General features: G+C 55.7%; 2 protein-coding genes across 4 annotated transcripts in view; one reads left to right on the top strand and one right to left on the bottom strand.

Moving 5' to 3' along the window:
• The first annotated feature begins 140 nt into the window (after positions 1-140).
• Tmem175 (transmembrane protein 175) lies at positions 141-11,016 on the top strand. Of its 3 annotated transcripts, XM_013023936.1 has the most exons (11): positions 141-441; positions 940-1,120; positions 1,268-1,306; positions 2,162-2,259; positions 4,236-4,287; positions 4,589-4,624; positions 5,132-5,215; positions 5,581-5,745; positions 8,362-8,440; positions 8,724-8,859; positions 10,180-11,016. In XM_013023936.1, exons 2-11 carry the CDS (start codon positions 968-970, stop codon positions 10,844-10,846), a joined length of 1,509 nt encoding a protein of 502 aa, XP_012879390.1. In that variant the 5' UTR covers positions 141-441; positions 940-967; the 3' UTR covers positions 10,847-11,016. The 3 variants fall into 3 exon arrangements, with proteins under 3 accessions (XP_012879390.1, XP_012879389.1, XP_012879391.1); XM_013023935.1 differs by lacking the exon at positions 141-441 and having other exon boundaries at positions 667-1,120; XM_013023937.1 differs by lacking the exons at positions 141-441; positions 5,132-5,215 and having other exon boundaries at positions 667-1,120.
• A 310-nt stretch (positions 11,017-11,326) lies between these two features.
• Positions 11,327-21,150, bottom strand: part of Dgkq (diacylglycerol kinase, theta 110kDa) — a 24,454-nt gene continuing 14,630 nt past the window's right edge. The window contains exons 3-23 of the mRNA XM_013023863.1: positions 20,047-20,146; positions 19,705-19,790; positions 19,503-19,628; positions 19,098-19,251; positions 18,946-19,020; positions 18,765-18,865; positions 18,392-18,624; positions 18,225-18,315; positions 18,041-18,095; positions 17,774-17,835; positions 17,319-17,469; positions 16,959-16,997; positions 16,264-16,379; positions 14,764-14,915; positions 14,396-14,544; positions 14,116-14,294; positions 13,721-13,821; positions 13,491-13,637; positions 13,283-13,394; positions 13,057-13,209; positions 11,327-12,819 (exon numbers count right to left, since the gene is read on the bottom strand). Coding sequence (XP_012879317.1) covers positions 12,718-12,819; positions 13,057-13,209; positions 13,283-13,394; positions 13,491-13,637; positions 13,721-13,821; positions 14,116-14,294; positions 14,396-14,544; positions 14,764-14,915; positions 16,264-16,379; positions 16,959-16,997; positions 17,319-17,469; positions 17,774-17,835; positions 18,041-18,095; positions 18,225-18,315; positions 18,392-18,624; positions 18,765-18,865; positions 18,946-19,020; positions 19,098-19,251; positions 19,503-19,628; positions 19,705-19,790; positions 20,047-20,146 — 2,484 coding nt within the window. The 3' untranslated portion in view covers positions 11,327-12,717. The remainder of the gene's footprint in view (positions 12,820-13,056; positions 13,210-13,282; positions 13,395-13,490; positions 13,638-13,720; positions 13,822-14,115; positions 14,295-14,395; positions 14,545-14,763; positions 14,916-16,263; positions 16,380-16,958; positions 16,998-17,318; positions 17,470-17,773; positions 17,836-18,040; positions 18,096-18,224; positions 18,316-18,391; positions 18,625-18,764; positions 18,866-18,945; positions 19,021-19,097; positions 19,252-19,502; positions 19,629-19,704; positions 19,791-20,046; positions 20,147-21,150) is intronic.

A 21,150-nucleotide genomic window follows, 5' to 3' on the forward strand; every position in this document is an offset into this window, starting at 1 on the left:
CGCGGCGAGGCTCCCGGGGCCGCGCCGGTGCGCACGCGCTCCGGTCGTTCACCCTCGCCGCCGAGGGCCGAGGTGCGTGAGTTGCTACCAAGGACTGACCGGAGCGGGAACGCTCCGCGCGGCCGCGCCGGGCTCACCCCCTCGACGCCCAGCTGTTGGAAGCGCCTTTAGAGGTGACCCACAGCGCCTCCCTCGGTCGTGGGAAAGAGGAAGCGCGCTCCGCCGGCCGCCGCGGCGACGCCGCCGGAAGTGAGCTGTGAGGGGCTCCACGTGCGCCGACCCGACGCCAGGCCCTGAGCCGAGGCCGGAGGCCGCGGCTAATGGGAGAGGACGCCTCGGACGGGCCGGCAGCGCGCCGGCCTCGGAAAAGCGCTTTCCACCGGAAGTTTTCTCAAAGAAGACCCCAAATTTGGAGAGACTCGCGGGGAAGGCCTGCCAACAGTTAAGGAAGCAGTGACACCTTTCTGTGTAGACTTTTCCAGAGATTCGGGGAGGACGGGTTTCTGAACTCACTCCCAGTCGCATTGTTCCGATCCCCGAACTTGATGAGGATGACCGGAAACCGGGCTGCCAGCGATCCTGCACATAGTACACGCGCAGTCACAGTCGTTTTATTTTTCTATCAGGGAATTACTGCAGTCCTCCATTATCATTGAGTGTGTGTGAGACACTCCGTTTCCTCCATTATCATTGAGTGTGTGTGAGACACTCAGTTTCCTCCATTATCATTGAGTGTGTGTGAGACACTCAATTTTCTCCATTATCACTGTGTGTGTGTGAGAGACACTCAGTTTCGTTGTTCCTCTGTACTGTCAACGATGCCTCAGCTGAGACCAGCATCCTTTTCAAAGTAATCTTTCACTTTTCCATATCCAGCTCCTTGTTTTGTGGCTAAACACTTCACTGGCATGCTCAGTGAAGTGTTTCCACTTCTTCCAGGCTCAGGTGACCTCCAGGCTCCCCCACCATGTCCAGGCCACAGACTCCAGAGCAGCCTCTGGATGTCCAGGGAGACTCATCTCCACACAGGAGGATTGAAGACTCTGGGGAGGGAACCCAGAATTCCCACCGAATGCTGGGCTTCAGTGATGCACTCCTGTCCATCATCGCCACCGTTATGGTCAGTGAATGGCCCATCTCAGACCCAGAACCCTAGGCAGTTAGAGGTACACAGTATTGTCCTCAAGACCAAGCTTGATACCACTGTCTGCAAAGGGTGCCCTGTCCATGAAGTGTCTCTCAGTTTCTTTTGTCTTTGTTCTTTTAGATCCTGCCTGTGACCCACACAGAAATCTCCCCAGAGCAGGTAATGGGAACAGGCTGTACTTTGGTGCATGTGGCTTGCCCTGGGCTTGAGGAGCTAACTACATCTTGCAAGCACCAGAACCCAAAGCAAGGTGCTGGTGGGGCAGGGCATGTAGGGCAGGGCATCTGTGCATCTTCCCAGTAGGGTTCTTATCCGTGCAGATGTGGGCAGTGGACAAGGCCGCATCTTTGATAGGCAGCAGTACCTTCACTGTGGTGAAGCCTCCCATGTGGGGCCCTAGCTAAAGAGCATGGGCTACCTCATTATAACACTCCCTCTCACTTTATCAAGAGTAAGAGCTCTGCCTCGATCAGAATTTCCTCCCTGCACCTATCTCCAGCTACAGGCTTTCAGCCAGTGTCCACCTTAGCAGGCCTGTCCTGTTTGTGATCCCACAGGCACTTTTAGAGGTGCTGTTGCCTATGGCTGTTTGGAATTGCCGAGTTTGACCCTGTAGTAGTGTATCTATGTTCCTCCAAAATTCACTTGTCAGAATTTAAATCCCCAAGTAACTAGGAGGTGCTTAATGACTAGAAGCCCTTTGCCCTATGTTATTTCTGGTGTCTTAGGCCACCTAGATAACACCCTCTGCAAAGATCAAACCCAGACTACAAAGCTGTTGGCAGCCAAGGTCCTTTGCCACTTGCAGTAATGGTTTTGAGGCCTGTGTAAGGGAGGCTGCTGTTGTAGCATCCAGCCTTGCTGGACCTCAAACAGTGCAGCCTGATGGCACTCTGAGGCTAGGGCCCTGCTTAAGGCTTTCACTCCTGGTCTGTGGCAAAGCCGTGCTCTCGGGTGACCAGTGCTATGTTATACATGTTACTTTGTTTTAATGACAGTGTTCTTTTACTCTAGCAATTTGACAAAAGCATACAGAAACTTCTAGCAACTAGAATCGCTGTCTACCTGATGACATTTCTAATCGTCACAGTAGCTTGGGCAGCACACACTAGGTAAGGGTTCAGTCTTTTTCAAAGCAAGGTACTCATTATCATTACTTGCTCAGGGATGGTGCCAGGTGCAGTGGACAGCTGTAGTACCTTAGAGATGCATTGTTCTCAGGTTATCGTGGGTCCCCGATCACATGCTTTGTCCCAAACGGGTTGGGGTCAGTAGACCACCCTTTCTTGCCCTGAGGCCACTTCTTCTGGGCCTCATGCTCAAGATAGTGAAGAGTGGACATGCTCACTCCAAGGCTCGGCCTGTCTGTGGAGCCACTCAGAGCTCTGCTAAATTTCAGATCTAAGGTGGGAGGCTAAAGTGTCCACCTGGTAGAAACCATTGCAAGACCAAGACAGAGTGAGGAGAAGGAAAGCCCTGTTGGCCTGACTGTGTCCCATGAAATGCCAGCAGATCATGACCCCTCCTGTGTGGAGGTTAGACTTGCAGGATGTGCTGTAGGGCCCAAGCTTTGTCCTGGATAGGGTCCATGAGACAGGGGCCTAGATCTATGGGGCCCCAGTAACTGACCGTGTGCAGGCAGGGACAGGAAATATCCAGAAGTGACGCTGGGGTGGTGCAGGTCAGCCTACTAAAAGGAAATGCTTGTCAGGGAATGCTGGAAGTGCAGGAAACCACATGAATTCTGTTAAGTACTTGCCCCTGTGCTGAACATGTCACCTATTACTATCACAAGGATGTTCTCAGCAAAGTGACTTTGTTCCTGGCACCAACAGGACTTTCCTCTCTGCTTTCATTATTCACGGAGCACTTTTTTGTGAGGAAGAGAGGAAGAAGGGCTCTTCTGCAAACCTTGCCTGGACCAGCTTTTTGGTTCACTCACTAGGGATCCATACCTGCTGTGGAGCACATCCCCAGCAGGGCGGGTGGCAACCGGGAGAACCTGCAGTGAGTTTCTTGTGTCTGCTCTGCTTCCTACCTGGGCTGCTTGCCTGCACACATGGTCCCGTCATGGGTAGCTAGTAGAGCTGCCATCTGTGAGCAGCTCAGGAATAGCCCCTGCTATTCAGCTTGTTAGTGAAGAACACAGTCCTGAGTGAGCTGGTCCAAGCACTGGACTGGGGGCAGAGTTTCCAGGTTGTGGATCCTGGCTCTGCCAAGGCCAGTGCAGGAAACCTCTTGCCACACAGGACTTAAACCTGCCCACCTGGGACATCTTTCAGCCTGGCTTCCCTGACGGCCCTCAAGCCCTAGAGCTACTATAGCATATTTCTGCATTTTAGCTGTTGAAAACCTCTGTGTTAAAGCAAGATGGTGGGGATATGAGAGAATTTGTTTTCTCTCAATTTTCCAAACTTCATATGCAAGGTAGTATTTCATATTTGTTCAAAAGTGACATCTTGTATGTTGATGGCTCACTCCTATAATCCTACTACCTAGGAAGCTGAGATCTGAGGATCTTGCTATTTGAAGCCAGCCTGGGCAGGGAAAGTCCATGAAACTCTTATCTCCAATTAGATACCAAAAAGCTGGAAAAGGAGGGGAAAAAAATAGCTCAGGGAAAATACCCAGGCCCTAAGTTTAAACCCCAGAGCTTTTCTTCCCCCTCAGAAAAAGTGGTATCTTCAGCCAGGCACTGGTGGTTTACACCTATAGTCCTAGCTATGTGGGAGACAGAGATTGGGAGGATCAGGTCTTCAGACCAGTCAAGTTGAAGTCAATGAGATCCCATCTCTGGGTGCAGTGACATGAACCTGTCACCCGAGTCCAGGCCCATGCCCAAGCAGGAAGCCAGATCTGATCTCCAAGTTAACTACTGCAGAAAAGGGCTGGAGGTAAGCTTCAGCAGTGGAGCGCCTGCCCAGCAGTCGCTAGGTCCTGAGTTTAAACTCTTAACACTAAGGCAAAAGAAAGAAAAGGGAAATAGTTGACATCTTAACTAGAAAATATTGGGGAAGGTGTGTATGTGCTTAATCTTACTGCAGTCACCTTTGAATGATGGCCCATCTTTTGTTTTTCTGAACTTTAGATTGTTCCAGGTTGTTGGAAAAATAGATGATACGCTTGCCTTGCTCAACTTGGTGAGTTTTTTCTGTTCTTCAGGGAAATAACTTGAGTTTTAGTTTAACCCAGGAGGAAGGGGAGGAATCGTTAGCTGCTGTTCTTTGAACCTCGAGCTGCTTAGGGCCTAGAATCCGTTCCGTACCTGGAAGCTCCTCAGAAGCCTCCCAGGGGACCCATTTGTGCCGTCAGAGGCATAGGCTTCTGAAGTGTCTGGGCTTGGGCTCTGAGACTCTGCCTAGCCTGGCTCCCTCTGGAGCAGTGGGGACCTGGGGTCCCTTGCTGCCCCTCCTGGGGTGACCATGACCCCCTTCCTTCCAGGCCTGCATGATGACCATCACCCTTCTTCCATACACAGTGAGTAGTGTTCAGCCCCCTGCATCCCTAAGCCTCTTCCCATGTGTGGCTGTCCTCAGAAATGCAGACCACGGGCTACAGAGGAGAAGGGTCTAGAAAGCTAGAGGCTGTCACACTAAGTGGAGGGGGGGTTCAGGGTTCCTGGAGGCGGACACCCCTGAGCGAAGGACTGCTGATGCCTTCCATCACCACCCTCACCCACCGCACAGTCCTGGGCTCCATCCTGATGTGGGTCGCTGGCTCACGCATGCAGAGGATTCAGATCTGAGGGACTTCCAATGAATCTGATATGGTATCTGATGATACCGTTTCTTTAAAAGCCTGAAACAGCCGTGGGGTTTCTGCCACGATGGGCAAGCCCACCACCTCCACACTGCTATTAGCCGCTCTGATCATCTCCTTCCAGGGCCCACACAGAGACAAGGAAGCTCACTGTGCCCCAGCCAGGGTCTGGGAACTGTGGCAAATGTCAGGATATTTTGTGATTTTTTTCTTTTTTTAACTCAGTTTTCTTTAATGGTGACCTTCCCTGATGTTCCTCTGGGCATCTTCTTGTTCTGTGTGTGTGTGATCACCATTGGCACTGTCCAGGTAGGCAGGGTGTGTGTGTATGTGTGGATGTGCCATGGAGCATGCAAATGGGGTACCTGCCCTGGACTTCCACATCCCAGGGTGCCCAGACTCTGCCTGTGAACATAGGCAGGGTTTGGAATACTCAGAACCCACCTGCTGACCAAGCCCACGCTCTTCCCACCCTAGTATCCGTTCCCGGGACATCCCAAGATACTTGCCTGCCTCTAGAATCCTTTTAACCCCAAGTTCCTGCATGTGTGCATGCATATGTGTGTGTGTGTGCACGCGCACGCGCCCGTGTTTGTGCGCACTCACGTGCATGTGTATTGGACAGCCCAGGGGCTGGCTGGCCACGACATTCCCTCTCCTTGTTTCTCCTGCAGGCACTGATTGTGGGGTATGCCTTCCACTTCCCACACCTGCTGAACCCCAGAATCCAGCGTTCTGCACACAGGGCCCTGTGCCGGCAGCACAGCCTGCGCCTTGTCCTCCGTGGCCCAGCACTGTGCCTAGTTGCCGCTGGTTTTTCCCTCTTTTTCTACCCTATGGTGAGTATTGGGTCACCCCCAGGGGGGCTTAGTCTATTCTCAAAAATCAAGGCCTGGGGCTGGGAAGGTGGCTCAGTGGTAGAGCGCTTGCCTTGCATGTATGAGGCCCTGGGTTCGATTCCTCAGCACCACATAAGCAAAAAGAAAAAAGCCGGAAGTGGCGCTGTGGCTCAAGTGGTAGAACGTTAGCCTTGAGCTGAAGAGCTGAGGGACAGCACCCAGGCCCAGAGTTCAGGCCCCATGACCAGACCCCCCCCCCAAAAAAAGGCCTAAGTTTAACGGAACAAGAACACTAGTAATAGAGACAAATGCGAAGGCACGTTTCAGCCATAGAAGCTGCCGTTGACTATAGAAGCTGACTTGTGGTACAGAATCAACATGAGCACTACTGAAAAACAGAATTTTTCAACCAAACATCTGGGGAATAGTGAAAAAAAAAACAATTGTTACTTTAAATGTGCAGTAAGCATTTCAAGAGCAATGTAAGCATAAAACAGTAAGGCCTGTGGCCACTGCAGAAGTCATTCCTTGAGGCTTGGGCAGGCTGGACTCACCCTGCACATCACAGTCCTCACATGGGAGGGTCGAGCAGCACACCATCTGGGAAGCAAGCCCCAGCCACGCGTGCCTTGAGAGACTTAACCTGATGCTCATGGGGATTGCTGAGAGTCAGTGGCACAGGCTGGAGAACCCAGGCTGCCTTGTGGAGAGGGGGCCTCTGGCCCCCACTGGCCGCAGGCCCCTGCATAAAGGAGTGGTCAGAATGATTAGGCAGAGGTCTGGAAAGACAGGTGCACAGCAAGGAGGACCGTTTAGAGGGACCACAGTCTTAGAGGCCAGTACTGGCTCGAAAGGTAGACCTTTTCCATGGGTGTAACCAGGTGGTTCATAGGCAGGAGTATCTGACAAGGGCAGGACCAGAGGTGAGTGATGGAGCAGGGCAGGCAGGCAAAGCCTAGGGCAGAGGCCCATCTGCTGACAGCCTGGACATGGGGCTGGGAGAAGTAGAAAGGGCAGGTGAGGCAGGTGGCCAGTAGGCGAGGCTGTGAACTACTCGAGTTCGCCTGTGTTTGTAATATGCATTGAAACTGTATTCGTTTTCACTGCCCAATGATAATTCAGTGTGTCTGGGACACACTTTGCCTGCCATTCTCAATTGACTGACACTTCAACATTGTGGCCTCTTATACATACTGCTCCTATGAACATGTGTCTTCAAATCTTTCAGTTATTTTCTGTATGTGCCCAGAACAAGGATTGCCAAATCATGGGGTCGTTCTGACTTTGCTTTTTTATTGTTTTTGTTTTTTGCCAGTCCTGGGGCTTGAACTCAGGGCCTGGGCACTGTCCCTAAGCTTCTTTTTGCTCAAGGCTAGCACTCTGCCACTTGAGCCACAGCACCACTTTCAGCTCTTTCTGTTGATGTGGTACTGAAGAATCGAACCCAGGGCTTCATGTGTGCTAGGCAAGCACTCTACCACTAAGCCACATTCCCAGCCCCCTGATTTTAATTTTTTAAGGTACCCTATACTGTTTTTTTGGGGGGGGGTCTGGTCATGGGGCCTGGGCTCTGGGCCTGGGCTCTGTCCCTCAGCTCTTCAGCTCAAGGCTAGCGCTCTACCACTTGAGCCACAGCACCAATTCAAGCTTTTCCTGCTTATGTGGTGCTGAGGAATTGAACCCAGGGCCTCATGCATGCAAGGCAAGCACTCTACCACTGAGCCGCCTGCCCAGCCCCCCATACTGTTTTCAAGTTGCTGGGCTGTTCACAGTCCTGCCTGCAGTGCTCAGGTTGTGCTTTCTCCACACCACCTGTTACTTTGCCTTTGTGACTCTAGCTGTCCTGATGGCTGTCATTTCCCTGGGGACTAGGATACTGAGCAGCTTTGCAGCTGTTTGGCTTGTTGCGCATTTACATATCTTCTTTACAGAAATGTCTTTTCAAAGTCTCTCCTGTTTCTTAGTTGGGGTCTTTGACTTCAGTTGAGCTCTGCTAGTTTTTTATGCATTCTGGATACCAAGCTCCTCCCAGGCAAGCATTTTTTCTTCTGTTCTTTCTCTTTTTCTCTTTAACCCATACATCCTTATTTCAATAAAGGACAATTTCCTAAAGCCAGGTATGGTGGCCCACATCCATAATCCCAGCTACCTGGAGGGCAGAGGCAGGAGGATCGAGAGTTCAAAACCAGCCTGGGCAAAAGTAGCAGCAAGAATGTCTCAAAAACAAAAAGAGGGGGTTAGGTGGGGTGATAGCTTTCCTAGTATGTGCAAGGCCCTAGGTTCAAATCCCCAGTACTCAAAAAAGAAAGGAAATGGCTTAGTGGTAGAGTACTTGCCTAGCATGCATGAAGCCCTGGGTTCAGTTCCTCAGGACTACACAAACAGAAAAAGCCAGAATTGGTGCTGTGGCTCAGTACCCAGGCCTTAAGTTCATGCCCCAGGACTGGCAAAAGAAAAAAGAGAAGAGCAAAAAGTCGAATTCCCTGGTTTTCCCTTGTTACTCCTGCCGTCCCTCTCTGGAGCAGCAGGATGGGATTCTTGGCTGTCTAGGTACCAGGTGGTGAGCAGTCTCCGCTCTGAAGGAGGCAGACCCTGACTTGTCATGTCTCCCCACAGTCATACCTACTGATGGTGACCATCATCTTCCTCCCCCACGTCAGCAAGGCCACCAGCTGGTGCAAAGTCAGGCTCATGGGTAGGTGACCATACACCTCTACACTGAGGCCCCTGAGAGGTGCCACTGGACCTCCTGAGAACTGTTAAGTGGGGCTGGGTGTGAACATGTAGTAGCCCTGAGCTTGTTCCACTGTGCACAGCCCAACCCTGGCTCTGGGCTTACTGGGGACGGGCTGCAACTTACCCTTCAGGATCTGTGCCGCTTCCTTTCCTGGCCCTGGGGGAGGAAAGCAGGGTGTGGCTACCCAGACACCACAGCCCCACAAGTGGCTGGCTGTCCCTCTCTCCTGCCACGCCCACAGGCCGCCAGGAGCCCCCCGCTCGTAGTGTGGAACCTTTCAGTTTTGACCTGCATGCACCCCTCAGCAAGGAGCGGGTGGAAGCCTTCAGTGACGGTGTCTACGCCATTGTGGCCACGCTTCTCATCCTGGACATCTGGTGAGGATCCCAACTGGTCTGCCCCAGCCTGTCTGCCAGGTAGCAGTCTGAGTTGGTATCTAACCCTAGACACTCCAGAAAGGCCTTAGTTCAGTGCCAGCCTTCCCTTGGGTGTCAGCGCTCTGTGCAGTGAGAAGGTGAGCCAACCTTAAGAGGTGCAAACCCATCCTACCAGCTCCCAACCTGAGAGCCCAAGCAGAGGCTAGGGTGCCAGGGAGAGGCAGCTTCTGCAGTGCCACCCTGCGCCCCCCTCCCCAAAGCTCTGCTCAGAGGGATGAGTTAGCTCCCCAGGCCCTAGACCCTTTCCATATCTCATTAGAAGCCATCTCCTTCTTCCACTGCCGGCTCTTCTGCTCAGCCTGACTTGTCAATGAAAACCTGTTAGAGCGCTCCTCTCAGTGCTCACTTTATTTCCAAGTGTTCAGTCTGCCATCCCAAGCCTCCCAGCCCCTTTATGCTGTAGTTACTTAGTCACATTCCAGTGCACTCTTACTTCATTAAATGTGTTGCTGCACTCTGGCTTTATGTTTTGTATCTGATAGTCTGACTCTTCTGCTACTGAGTATCCTTTTCCTACTATCAATTTTTCCTACTGTCAGTTTTTAAAAATTGAAAGCAAATGTTCCCAAGTACCTGATTCTGAAGGCCTAAACTTAAGGAACATTCCTGAACAGTCTGGCTTTGTGTCTGCCCTGCAGCCAGGGCTTGACTGGTCATGTTCCCTGTAACCTATAACCAAGGACTGGTAACTGCAGCCGCGGCTGGGGTGGGGAGCATGCCCTTTATGCAGGTCTGCTGCCCCTGCTGAGAAGCTGCTTGGGGTCTCGCCAGGCCCAGCCTGGCTCTGCCCACTGTTTTGCAGAATGTAGGTCTTGCCTGCGTAAGGGCCTTGTCGTCCACGCCCAGTCGACAAGATGCCATTGCTAGGCCATGCCTCGAGAGAGCGGCAGCTGCATCAGTGTGCCCTTGGTTTCCAGCATGAGCAGCAAGATGCAGGGCAGAAGCAGGGCTCCGACATGGAGCTGCCCCAGCTCCTGTGGGTGTAGTCTCCCATCAGGGACTCACCCTGCCCTGCCCAGCCCACCAGCTTTTGGACTAGCAAGTAGGGCTGCCACTTGGCAAGGAGCATACATCAGTTATTGCAATTCAGGAGAACAGAGATAACTTACGTTGAGTATTTTAAGTATATGTAAGTGCAGACTAATGAGCATTTTGTGTGCAGCTAGTGTAAGCCAGCCATTCATCGGAAACTCACTTTGCTAGCCCACCCGTCTGTCCCTCTGAAGGCTGGTACAAATGCCCTCTGTTCACACTTCCCAGTGAGGACAATGTTCCAGACCCCAAGGACGTGCAGGAGCAGTTCCACGGCAGCCTCGTGGCCGCCCTGGGTGCACACGGGCCACAGTTCCTGGCATACTTCGGTTCCTTTGCCACGGTGGGTCTGCTCTGGTTTGCCCACCACTCGCTCTTCCTGCACGTCCGCAAGGCCACGCAGGCCATGGGGCTGCTGAATACCCTCTCGCTGGCCTTCGTGGGCGGCCTTCCCCTGGCCTATCAGCAGACTTCGGCCTTCGCCCAGCAGCCCCGCGACGAGCTTGAACGTGTGCGCGTGAGCTGCGCCATCATCTTCTTTGCCAGCATCTTCCAGTTCGCCATCTGGACAGCGGCCCTGCTACGCCAGGCAGAGACACTGCAGCCATCAGTGCAGTTTGGTGGACAGGAGCATGCCTTCATGTTTGCCAAGCTTGCACTATACCCCTGCGCCAGTCTGCTGGCCTTTGCTGCCACCTGCTTGCTCAGTCGGTTCAGCACTGCCATTTTCCACCTCATGCAGATCTCAGTACCCTTTGCATTCCTGCTGCTGCGTCTCCTCATGCGCCTTGCCTTGGCAGGCCTGCGGGCCCTTCAAGGCCTCCGGCCAGCACACCCTGTGCCCAGCCAGGCAGAGGCTGAGGCTCAGTCCCGGCTCCTGCCTGCCTCCTGCTAGCACCAAGGAGGCTGTTGCTCACCACCAGAAAGATGGAGCCCAAGAATGGACTGGCAGGGGACCACTGTGGCCCTGGGGCTACGATCTTACTTGCTTGGATATTCTATCCATTGTGAAATACTAAGGTCTGTTTTAGAGTACAAAAATCGTTCTACTTTTTGTAGTGAGGAGCTCTCGGGACTCATTTTACTGCTTTGACTCATCTACTTTTCCTCTTCACCCAAGATAGGGATGGTGTTTGAGACAGCAGGGCCCGACCAGGGTCCCAGAGCTCCTTTCCTTCTTCCTGCCCAATCCTGCATGTGGCTACAGAGGCCACTGCTCTCTTGGGGGCCCTAAGGGCAGTTGTTCCTTCCTGAGACTTGGCTGGTCAAGCAAGGAGGCTGCTGTCTGAGGAGCTAACCACTAGTGGCCTGCCCCCACAGGCTGCCAGTCCATCTACCCCTGCCCTGCACGTGGGTCAGACAAAGACAAGGGCAGCACAGTGAAGCCCAGACTGTATTTGTCCCAGATATAAGTTAGGTCACATTCAGGTAGCGATAAATTACATACACAGAGGACCAGTGCACAGGGGACAGACTCACTTAAATACAGAGGACATGCCACACAGGCCACAATTTACAAATAATTCCTACAGATTGAAATCAAAGCAAAAACTATCCCATCGAGGATTACAAATGATGTAAACATGAGGAATGTCTACACTGAGACCATAATGGCCGTAAGATGCATTTGTGCAGTTTTGGCAGAAGCAAGGGAGGGCACCACTGAGCACTCAGTGGCACCACGCGTGGCCCAGGAGGCTGCAGGCCAGGAAGGACACACCCTGGGGTGTGGCACAACCACTTGTGAGCAGTGCACACTCAGTACCAACCAGAAGGGAAGGATTTGGACATGTATCCCCTTTCTTTGGGAGTGGGGGTCTCAGACTTCCACATAGGCTGCTCATCTTTTGGTCGTTCCTGAAGGGTGTGAGGTATGACAATGAATTCTTGGGCACATGGAAGAAACATTCATCTCACTCCAACTGGGCCGTCTGTAAGGACAATGCCCCCAGCAAGGCCTGGCCAGCAGTGTGGAGTGTGGGAACTGGGTAGCACTCTGTACCGCCAGGGAAGAGCTTTGGGGCTAGCAGATAGTGTGTCTATAAAGTGCTATAGTCATAGTTGAGTCTAAGGGTATGAAGGCTTCACGCGCACAGGTGTTATCTACACTCCCACCAAGCCCACCTCAAGTTCCCTCAGGCAGGAAGCACTTCACCCAGGGAACAGGGTTAGGTGCGGCCCAGTCATCCTCCAGCTGCTGGGCAGGCAGTGCAGAAGCCCGACGCAGCTCGCCACAAGATCACCATAGCAGAGGCACTGGGAAGGGCAGTCAAGCCCAGCTGGCACTGCTTGGGCTTTGTAATGGCCACCCATGTTCCAAGGGTCCATCTGCAATGATGAGGCCAGCAAATGAGGTCACCCTGCCCAGCAAGGGGCTGGCCATACTTCCCACCAGTAAGCATGAGTACTGGCAACATTCTGCATCGGCTGGGTCAGGGACAGGATGAGCACTGAATGAGGCCCACCTGGATGACCTGCACCCATGGCTACCTGGCTCAGGTGGTGCGAAGGGAGAGGTGCCCAGGCCATACCTGCTCCCCCTGAAACTCCTTGTGACTGGTGCGGGTATGGGCCCCGCCTGAGCCTCGTGTCTACCTGCCAAGCAGACTAGTACTGGAGCCAAGGGAGAAATGGCCAGCCCCTGCCAGCACTGTCCTAGTGAGGGCCCAGGAGGATGCTGTCATCAAGGCTGCAGCCAAGTCCCTCTGCTGGCCAGCCAGTGTGCAGAGCATGGGATAGACACAGAGCCCCCTCGACGTCTCCCCTCTACTTGGGATCACCCTCAGGAGCAGGCAAGGCGTCGACGTGAGCTTCCCTGACGGTGCCAGCCTTCCTGGGCTTCTGCTTGGCCTTCCGCAGCATGTGGACCTGTCCCCAGGTCAGAGGATCAGGTTAACAGCAGTTCACAGCCCTGGGACTCTATGGCCAGTGTCCATTAGGCTCTACACAAGGGCAAGGGCCTGGCAAGGCTTCCTGATCAGTGTGGCCTTGTTTCCACTGGATGGTGACACCCACCCGAAGCTGCCCTCACTGGGGCCCCACCATACCATGGAGTCAGGAAGGCTCAGGCCCATCTCATCTTGGCTCTTGGCCAAACTCGCATACCTTAGGGCCAGCTGCAGAGATGATCATATGCCCTGGAGCCTGAATCCAGGGTTCCCCATCCACCTGCACAGGGGTGGCCTTGAAGAGTGTGACCCGGAAGTATGAGCCCTGGGCAATGCGGATTCCAGAGCGTAGTCCACCCTGCACCTGGCCCTGGGCAGGCAAAAGCTGAGTTTAGTTAGGCCCATGGTACCACAAGGGCACCTGCGGATCAGCCAATGCTCACCATGTGCACAACTCCAGTCACACCTACTACCTCCAACAGCCCATCGTCCATGCGTGGCTTCTCAAACCTTGAATCGCTGTCAGAGCCCCACAAGTCGGCCCCAGAGCCCCAGCTGCCCCAAGAAGATGGAGAGACACACACATTAGGCACAGGCTGGACATGGCTCCTGCCCTGGGGCCACACAGCCCATCGAAGCTCAGCTGCATACCTGGGTATATTGATGAAGATGAGGCCCTCAATGCTGGGCAGCTCCACCTCCTGCTGCTCCACTTGCAGCCGGACCTCCTTGTGCAGGCCTCGGGAGCGGCTGATCTTCTGCAGCCCGACCCGCACATACACACCCTTGTTGTGGAACCTGCCAAAGACGATGTGCCCGCCATCGCTGTCACCTTGCTGACATCAAAGGGTTCTGCATCCCCTGCCTTGCTGTTCCAGTACCTGCTTGTGAACTTGCCAGGCTCCTCCTCCCGTGCCTGGTGGAAGTCCAGGCTGAGCTCTGCATCGATGCCAATGCCACAGTAGTTACTCATCTGCACAATCTGGAGACAAAAATATCACCAGGATCTGGACAGGCCCCACGCACTCCTGAGTGCCCCCAAGATGCATCCAGTTATCTCCAACCCTGCTCTGCTGTGACCAGATTCCCCTTGCTGGGGCTGCCCTGCTCAGGCAGTGTGCTGCACCGCACAGCAGCTTTGGAGCCAGGCACAGCCACTGTTCTGTGTCCTGGCAGCAGCAGCGCTGCCAGCAGCCCCGCGTGTGGCCAGGTGGAGGAGAGCACGTCAGCAAGTGTGGGAGTTACACTCAAGAACCCAGGAGGGGTGCACTGGTACCTTGGGTGGCTCCAAGTCAGCCGCCTTGTTCTCTGCACTCCCCATCTCATGGGCATCTAGCAGGATGGTCCAGCGGTCCACAAGCACAGAGTCAGCCTCATCCACAGACACCAGCACCGAGAACGGGTCCTCGCCGTTGTAGCCTGCCCCCCAGCGGAGGACCCGGCCAAGGTCGTTCCCTGGGAAACAGGCAAGACAGCGTGACCCATCCCACAGGACAGAAAAACCTGGCAGGGATGAGGTCTGAGACTCCATCCTCTGAGTTAACAGCTGAGCCCACCTGTGCCCAGGGGCAGGATCGCCACAGATGGCTCTGGGCAGGCCAAATGGTGCCGGGTCTCCTCCAGTGTGGTGAGCACCCAGCCCACAGTGCCATCCCCGCCACATACCAGCACCCGGAAGCAAGGCACCTGGGAGAACAGGTGAAACCTGCGAGGGAGACAGGAAGCGTGCTCTACCACAGTAGGAAGGTGGCCACCCAGCCCCCAGGACAGACCAGACTGACTCATCCCTGCTCTGGACAGCTCTTTCCTGCCACAGAACTGTCTGGCAGCAGAACTTTCCAGGAGTGTCTAGTTGGGAGTCCCCACTTGCCACAGACAGGAGTCTGGATTACCCCTCCCGCCTGCCGGGTAGACTCAGACTCACCCAGGAAGAGGCCCTCCATTGGTCAGCTCAAAGACCTGATGTGGGTTCAACAGCTTCCGGAAACTACAGAGCAGGTCTCGGCCCTTGAGGCCCCCACTCTTGGGGTTCACAAACACAAGAACAGGGCTGCAGTCTGGGGGCAGCTTTGTGTGCTAAAAGGTAGGGAGTTAGGTTAGGGTATAGCCAAAGTGCCTCCCTGGGGCAGACCCGGAGGCCAGGCTGGGGCCAGTCCCAAATGAGGAACCACAGGACTGTGCCCTCACAAAGAAGCACCCCAAACTGCCCTCCCTCACAGAGTCCCCTTCGGCCCCTGGGCGGAGGTTGTCTGCCTGGCCCTACCCGCCATGACCCGCATCAAGGAGCCACACCCACCAGGCCTGGCTATCACAGGCCCAGGTTGGAAACTATGGTTCCCGCCCAGCACGGATGGCTAGTTCTCATGGAGGCGAGCGGGCCTCATCCAGGCCTTATCTCTCCCCTATCAGCCAGGATAGCTTTGCTCACAGAGCGACCATGCGTCCCCTTCGCCATGAGACAAAAATCTATCTCCCCTGCCAGGTAGCTTTGAGAGACAGTGCCAGGAGGTTAGACAGTGAGCCAACTGGAGTCCCTCCACAGGGTAGGCGGACAGGAGACAGACACGCCTCTCGAAGACACAGGCTAGACCCTGGCTGGAGCAGGGACACAGGTGGGCGCATGACCCCCTGGGCCACCCACCTGGAGATGGGCAGCTGACAGGAGAGAAAAGGGGGGATCAGCTCATGCCAGCTACAGAGTGGGCCAGGGCCAGGGGCAGGGGACAAGGCAGTCTTGTTCCTATGGGTGGTGGGGACAGCCACTTGCCCTAACTAGCTAAATGCAGAACAGAAAAAGCCTATAGGATTACCCATCCCAGCCAGATACCCCTAAACTCATCCTACTAGGATTTGCTTCTTTGGGACCTGGGCTGGGACCAGGGTGCACGTACCACAGACATCATAGACCTAGTGGGGCCTTCAAGTGGGAACGAGACCTCTGTGATTACGCAAGCTAAGACAGGGGTCTCTCCCCTTCCGTCCTCCCCAGGTGCCATGCCCACAGCATGCCAACTAGGTGCCCTCTTCCTATCTGTCCAGGTTGTAAGGGCAGCATCATAAGTCAGGGAGCCCCATCTACTGGCCAGAGGCGGCCCTAAGATCCCAGGCTGTCAGGGTGTGGTGGAGCGGGTGTCAGGAACACACCTGACAAGATGTTGTACATGCCCACCATTCACTCTTGCTCTCGGGGAAGTGGGCATGGGAGATGCCGTGTGTGCTGTGTGGCTCACAGGTAGAGGTCTCGGGGTCCACAGTGGACAGCCAGCCCTGGCGCCACTGGCCTCCGCTCTCCAGGCCTGACCCTCCCGGCCGGTGTGAGGCAGGGTGAGGCAGTACCTACCGCCCTAGTGGTCAAGGAGGACAAGGGAGGGGAGGGCCGTCCAGCCCTGCCGCATTGCAAGCACAGCTGTGGGCTGCCACTTACCAGCACTTCCGGCAGCACCAGTGCCGTCAGCGGCCGGCCGTGCAGGGTTGTGTCCCTGACCAGCATGTACAGTCGCTCAGCCTCTGCAAAGCACGTGACGTCCAGTACCACTGCGCCTGCAAAGGTGGGCTGCAGCTCAGGACAGAGCCGCCCCATGCTCGGTGGGGCCTGTCCCTACACGGGGCACCCACAGCAAGGCCTGTCCTGTCCACTCCAGCACACCTGCTGCCCATTCCAAGGTGGAGCCTGTGCTGTGTGACCGACCCAGCAGGCATCTAGGGTAGGGTCTAGGCCAGCAGTGCCAGTCTTAACTCAGGTCAGCTGACCAAAGGTGGCATCTACAACGTGGTAGCCCTCCCGGAGAGGCCTTCCAGGGAAGGCGTGGTCCCCCCAGAAATGGTCAGCAGGGCTACCCCTTCACCACCATCCTCACACTTGCGACCCAAGCCATGAGTTCTGCAGGGTCCTGTGAGTCCTAGGACACCATAAGGAAGGACGCTGGTGCCTCTGGAACCTTCCCACGGGAAAAATGGAGTCTGAAGAAAATTGCTAAGCCTCAGCAAAGCATCAGATATGGACCAAGAAACAAAAGCATGTTAATTCCTGAAACACAGCTCAACAGAAAAGGAGGACGAGGAGGGGGGATCCTCCTCCCCTCACTGCAGGCACGTTCTTCAGGGCGGGCAGCAGCTCACCTTGTGAGGAGTAGACGTGGCTCACGGACACCACAGCAGCTGCACAAATAGGTTTCAGTCAGGGGGCCCAGAGCTGAGGCCCAGGCCCTGCCTCCTACTTGGGGGCCTGACCTCCCTCTTGTGAGCACCCTCATCCACAACCTACCCCAGGCAGCCCCTCCCCAATCTCTGGGACTAGCCCCAGAAATCCTTGAAGGCACAGGGACCCCTCTCCCCGCAGAGGGCGAGGCAGAGATGGGGTACCTTGTACCCCAGAGGGCACAGCCCCTGGGGAAGCACCCAGTCTCAGCACCATGCCCCCCACAGCTGTGGTCAGGACCCACCCACTAGCCAACACCTCTGGCCAGCCTAGGGTCACACCTTTGGTGGCCATGGCCTCATGCAGCAGGCTGCTGTACTCCTGGGGAGAAAGGCCCAGTGGAAGGCCACTCACAAGTAGGGAGACATGCGGGGCTACTGCCCTGTTCTCAGTCACGTAGAATCGCGTCTGGCTCACCTGGCGTACAGAGGTCTGGGGGAGGGAGAGAGAGCAGTGCTGGGCAGCACTACCAGCATCCGTCCCTAGCCTCCTTACCCACGCCAGGGTACTGAACCAAGTCAGAACCAGGAGGGAAGGGCTGCCAGAGACTGCCTCCCTTCACACCAGCCCAGCCCACCTCCGCTGGGAATGCAGGCAGTCTGAGGCACAAGGACTCCCTGCTAGGGACGGATGACGTATCATGGAGGGCAGTGCTGTCCGCGGGGGAGGGAGTGGCACCCTCTGTGGGGTAGGGCTGTGCCTGCGGGCTCCTGAGCTCCTGTCTGTGTCCACTGACCTGCCGGATGTCCAGAAGCCGGTGTAGCAGGAGCTCCTCACCCTCCAGCACCGTCCGCTGCACTGCAGGGTTGAAGGGCTTAGGCTATCGGCACTGAGCGCCCTCCTACCTCTGCAAACAGCTGCCCTGAGACCCACGGCAGGCAGGGCTGTGGGCAGGCCCTCACCTCCTAACACTTCAGAGGGGCATCACGTGCTCCTGAGGCAGCAGGCCCAAGCCCCAGCTTTGTGCAGCAACCCCAGGACACAGCCCAAGCTGTCCACTCACCTTGCCTGCTGCCCATGAGCACCTCGATCAGCTGGAAGTTTTCCGGATCCTCAGTCTGTGGGGCAGGGACGGGGCATCAGGCCTAGGGCCTTCCCCTACCTCCCCAGAACACTCACAAACAGTGGCCTTGTGGCCAAAGGTAACCCCCTTGTCAGATGGCACTGGGCACACCCAGCATACACACCTGGCGTCCAAACAGCGGGAGTACCTCCAGCACCACGGCCTGTGCTGTGCTCTGTGGGGTCACACGGATGGACACGTAGGCCACACCCACCCTGTGGGGGACAGGCTCAGAGCTCTGGCTCTCCCGCTCCTCCCCCTACCCAGTGGACCCTGCACCTTGGGTCTCACTTGAGCCAGCCAGGGTAGATCTTCAGGACCTCCTGAGCACGAGGCAGAGCCCGGATGACCCAGGCCTCGGGCATGGGCTCTCGGGTCCCAGGGCCTCCGCTGGCCTCCTCCTCAGCAGTCCCACCACTTCCAGTCTTCTCTGGTGCATCACTAGCCAGTGAGGGCAGGGGCAGGGCCTGTAGCTCAAAGTCCCCTGGGTCCTCGTTTACATAGTAGGCCCGCAGCGCCACCTCCTGCGGGCAGATTCAGGTGTGAGGGGCCAGGGGCGAGCAGAAGACAGGCAGGTATCAGGTGTGAGGGCCAGGTGGAGGGGCAAGCGTGGCTGCACCAGGCCTCATACATGCCCCAGCCCCCACCACAGGCTCCCTCTTACCAGCACCTCCTGGCTCCTGGCCAGGCGGGGAACAGTGACCAGGCGGAACTGATTTCTCCTCATGGCATCATTGCCATCAAAGATCTTCAGGGTCTGCTTGCCTGGGCCAGGGGGAAGCAGCTGAGAATCCAGAGGGTCAGTGACCAGGCAGAGACGGGCAGCAGTTTTGAGGAGCACTTACTGGAGTCCAGAGCTGCCAGCGCCTCTCTGCTGGGTCCAGTGGCCACACTTCCATCTACACCGTCCTCCCCATTGCCTGCAGGATGGATGAGAGCATCACACCCAGGCCCTGGCCAGGTACAGGCCACACCCCTAGGACTGCCCTTGCCTCACCCAGCTCCAGGGCTGCTGTCTCTGGGATGCGGAAACAGTGCAGCTTGCTGAAATTTCGGGAGAGCAGACGTACGCATGCCGGGGGCAGGACCATGGAGCGCAGGCGCCCAAATGAGCACTCGGGGCCCAGCACTGCACAGCACACCGAGTGGGCCTAGGAAGACATGGGTGTGACTGGGCCCTGGGTGGGGGTAGGGGCTGCCCTGCCTCCTCCACACCATGTTCACTGTCCACTGCAATTGTGCATAGGAGCAGAATGCAGACAAGAACCCCCAGTCAGAAAACAGCTACATGCAGACAGGTCCAGGAAAGGGCTCCCACTTAACACACTTGACCCCACTGGTGATCTGAGCCTCTCCTGGCCTTACATCCCCAGGGCTCCACTGCCACCCCACCAAGTCCTACCTGGGCGCCACACCACTCGCAGCGCACGCCAGCCAGCACGTCCGAGGAGCTACAGGACTTCTTGCAGACCTCACAGCGTGCTCCAGAAGGCAGATTCCCCTCCCGCCAGTGGTGGAGGTACATGTCCTAGGGAGGGGGCAGTCAGTGACGGGTCCTTCCCCCTCCCTTTCCCCTGGCCACTTCCAGGCCCTTGAGCACTCACATGATCCTGGTGCCCATCCTGATGGCACTGGCGGCAGTCACTACAGGCGAAGGGCACACAGTCGGGGTGAACATGCAGCTCACACACTGGGCGGGGGCGGAGTGCAGGGTTAGGGACCACTCGCTGCACCCCTGAGCCCAACCTCTTTCCCAGCCTCTTCCTGGTAGGGGATAAGCCCTAGCCCCTGCCACCCAGAATCCCATGCCCTCTGACCCAGGCCCAGCAGCTCCCGTCCTGGTGCACCCTGGCCAGCTCTGCACAAACTGGGCAGGGAAAGTCTGGGCCACCAACAATGGTCAGGCTCCTGGGGGAGGGAATCAGACCAGAGGGCCACGGAGATACCTTCACAACGGAGCGCAGGTACCTCCAAGCCCTTGCGGCAGACCCCACAGAACTTGCGTTTATAGAGGCCACGAGATCCAAAGCAATGGGCTACAGGGACCTGCAGAGAAAGAGCAAGCATCTGTCCTGGGCCCGGGCCTCCACCCATGCTGTCCTGCAGGGGCCATCCAGCCCTTCTTCCCCTTCATTCCTCTTCATCCCCATGACTGCAGCTGAGACTCTGCTTGGAACTATTCACCCTGACCCAGCTCTGCTACTCAGCTGGCTCGACCTGGAAGTAAGTCTGGGTAATCATGGGCAGAAAAGGGCTTTGTAATGTCTCACCCACCGTACATCTGACACCCACACCTCTCTCCACAGACCGGCAAGGCTGCCAACTTCCAGGCAACTGTCTCCTCAGATCCAAGGGCCATTTTCTGGATGGCAATTAGGCCACAAGGGTTGTGAACATGAGACAGCACACTGGCTTTGCTGAGGGCAGGCAGGAGACCCTCATCTTACTCAAGTTAAAATGTGACCAGTGAGAACAAAAAGGCCACACACTAGAAAGTCAATGGTAGAGAGGCCAAAACGGTGGGTGACCTTTATTTTATTTTTAGTTTAGTTTGCCAGTCCTGGGGCTTGAACTCAGGGCCTGGGCACTGTCCCTGAGCCTCTTTGTGCTCAAAGCTAGTGCTCTACCCCTTGAGCCACACCACTACTCCTGGCTTTTTCTGAATAGTTTATTGGAGAAGAGTCTCAGGAGCCGGGCACCAGTGGCTCACATCTGTAATCCCAGCTACTCAGGAGGCTGAGATCTAAGGATCGTGGTTCAAAGCCAGCCAGGTAGGAAAGTCTATGAGACACTAATCTCCAATTAACCACCAGAAAACTAGAAATGGTGCTGTGGCTCAAGTGGTAAAGCACTTGCCTTGAGCTGAAGAGCTGAGGGACAGCACCCAGGCCCAGAGTTCAAGACCCACAACCTACCAAAAAAAAAAGGAAGGAAGAAAAAAAGAAAAGGAAAGAAAGTCTCAGAGGCTTTCCTGCCCAGGCTGGCATCAAATGGTGATCATCAGATCTCAGCCTCCTGAGTGGCTAGGATTATAGGCGTGAGCCTATAAC

Source organism: Dipodomys ordii, unplaced genomic scaffold, assembly GCF_000151885.1.
Source record: "Dipodomys ordii isolate 6190 unplaced genomic scaffold, Dord_2.0 Scaffold71, whole genome shotgun sequence".
Lineage (NCBI taxonomy): Eukaryota > Metazoa > Chordata > Mammalia > Rodentia > Heteromyidae > Dipodomys > Dipodomys ordii.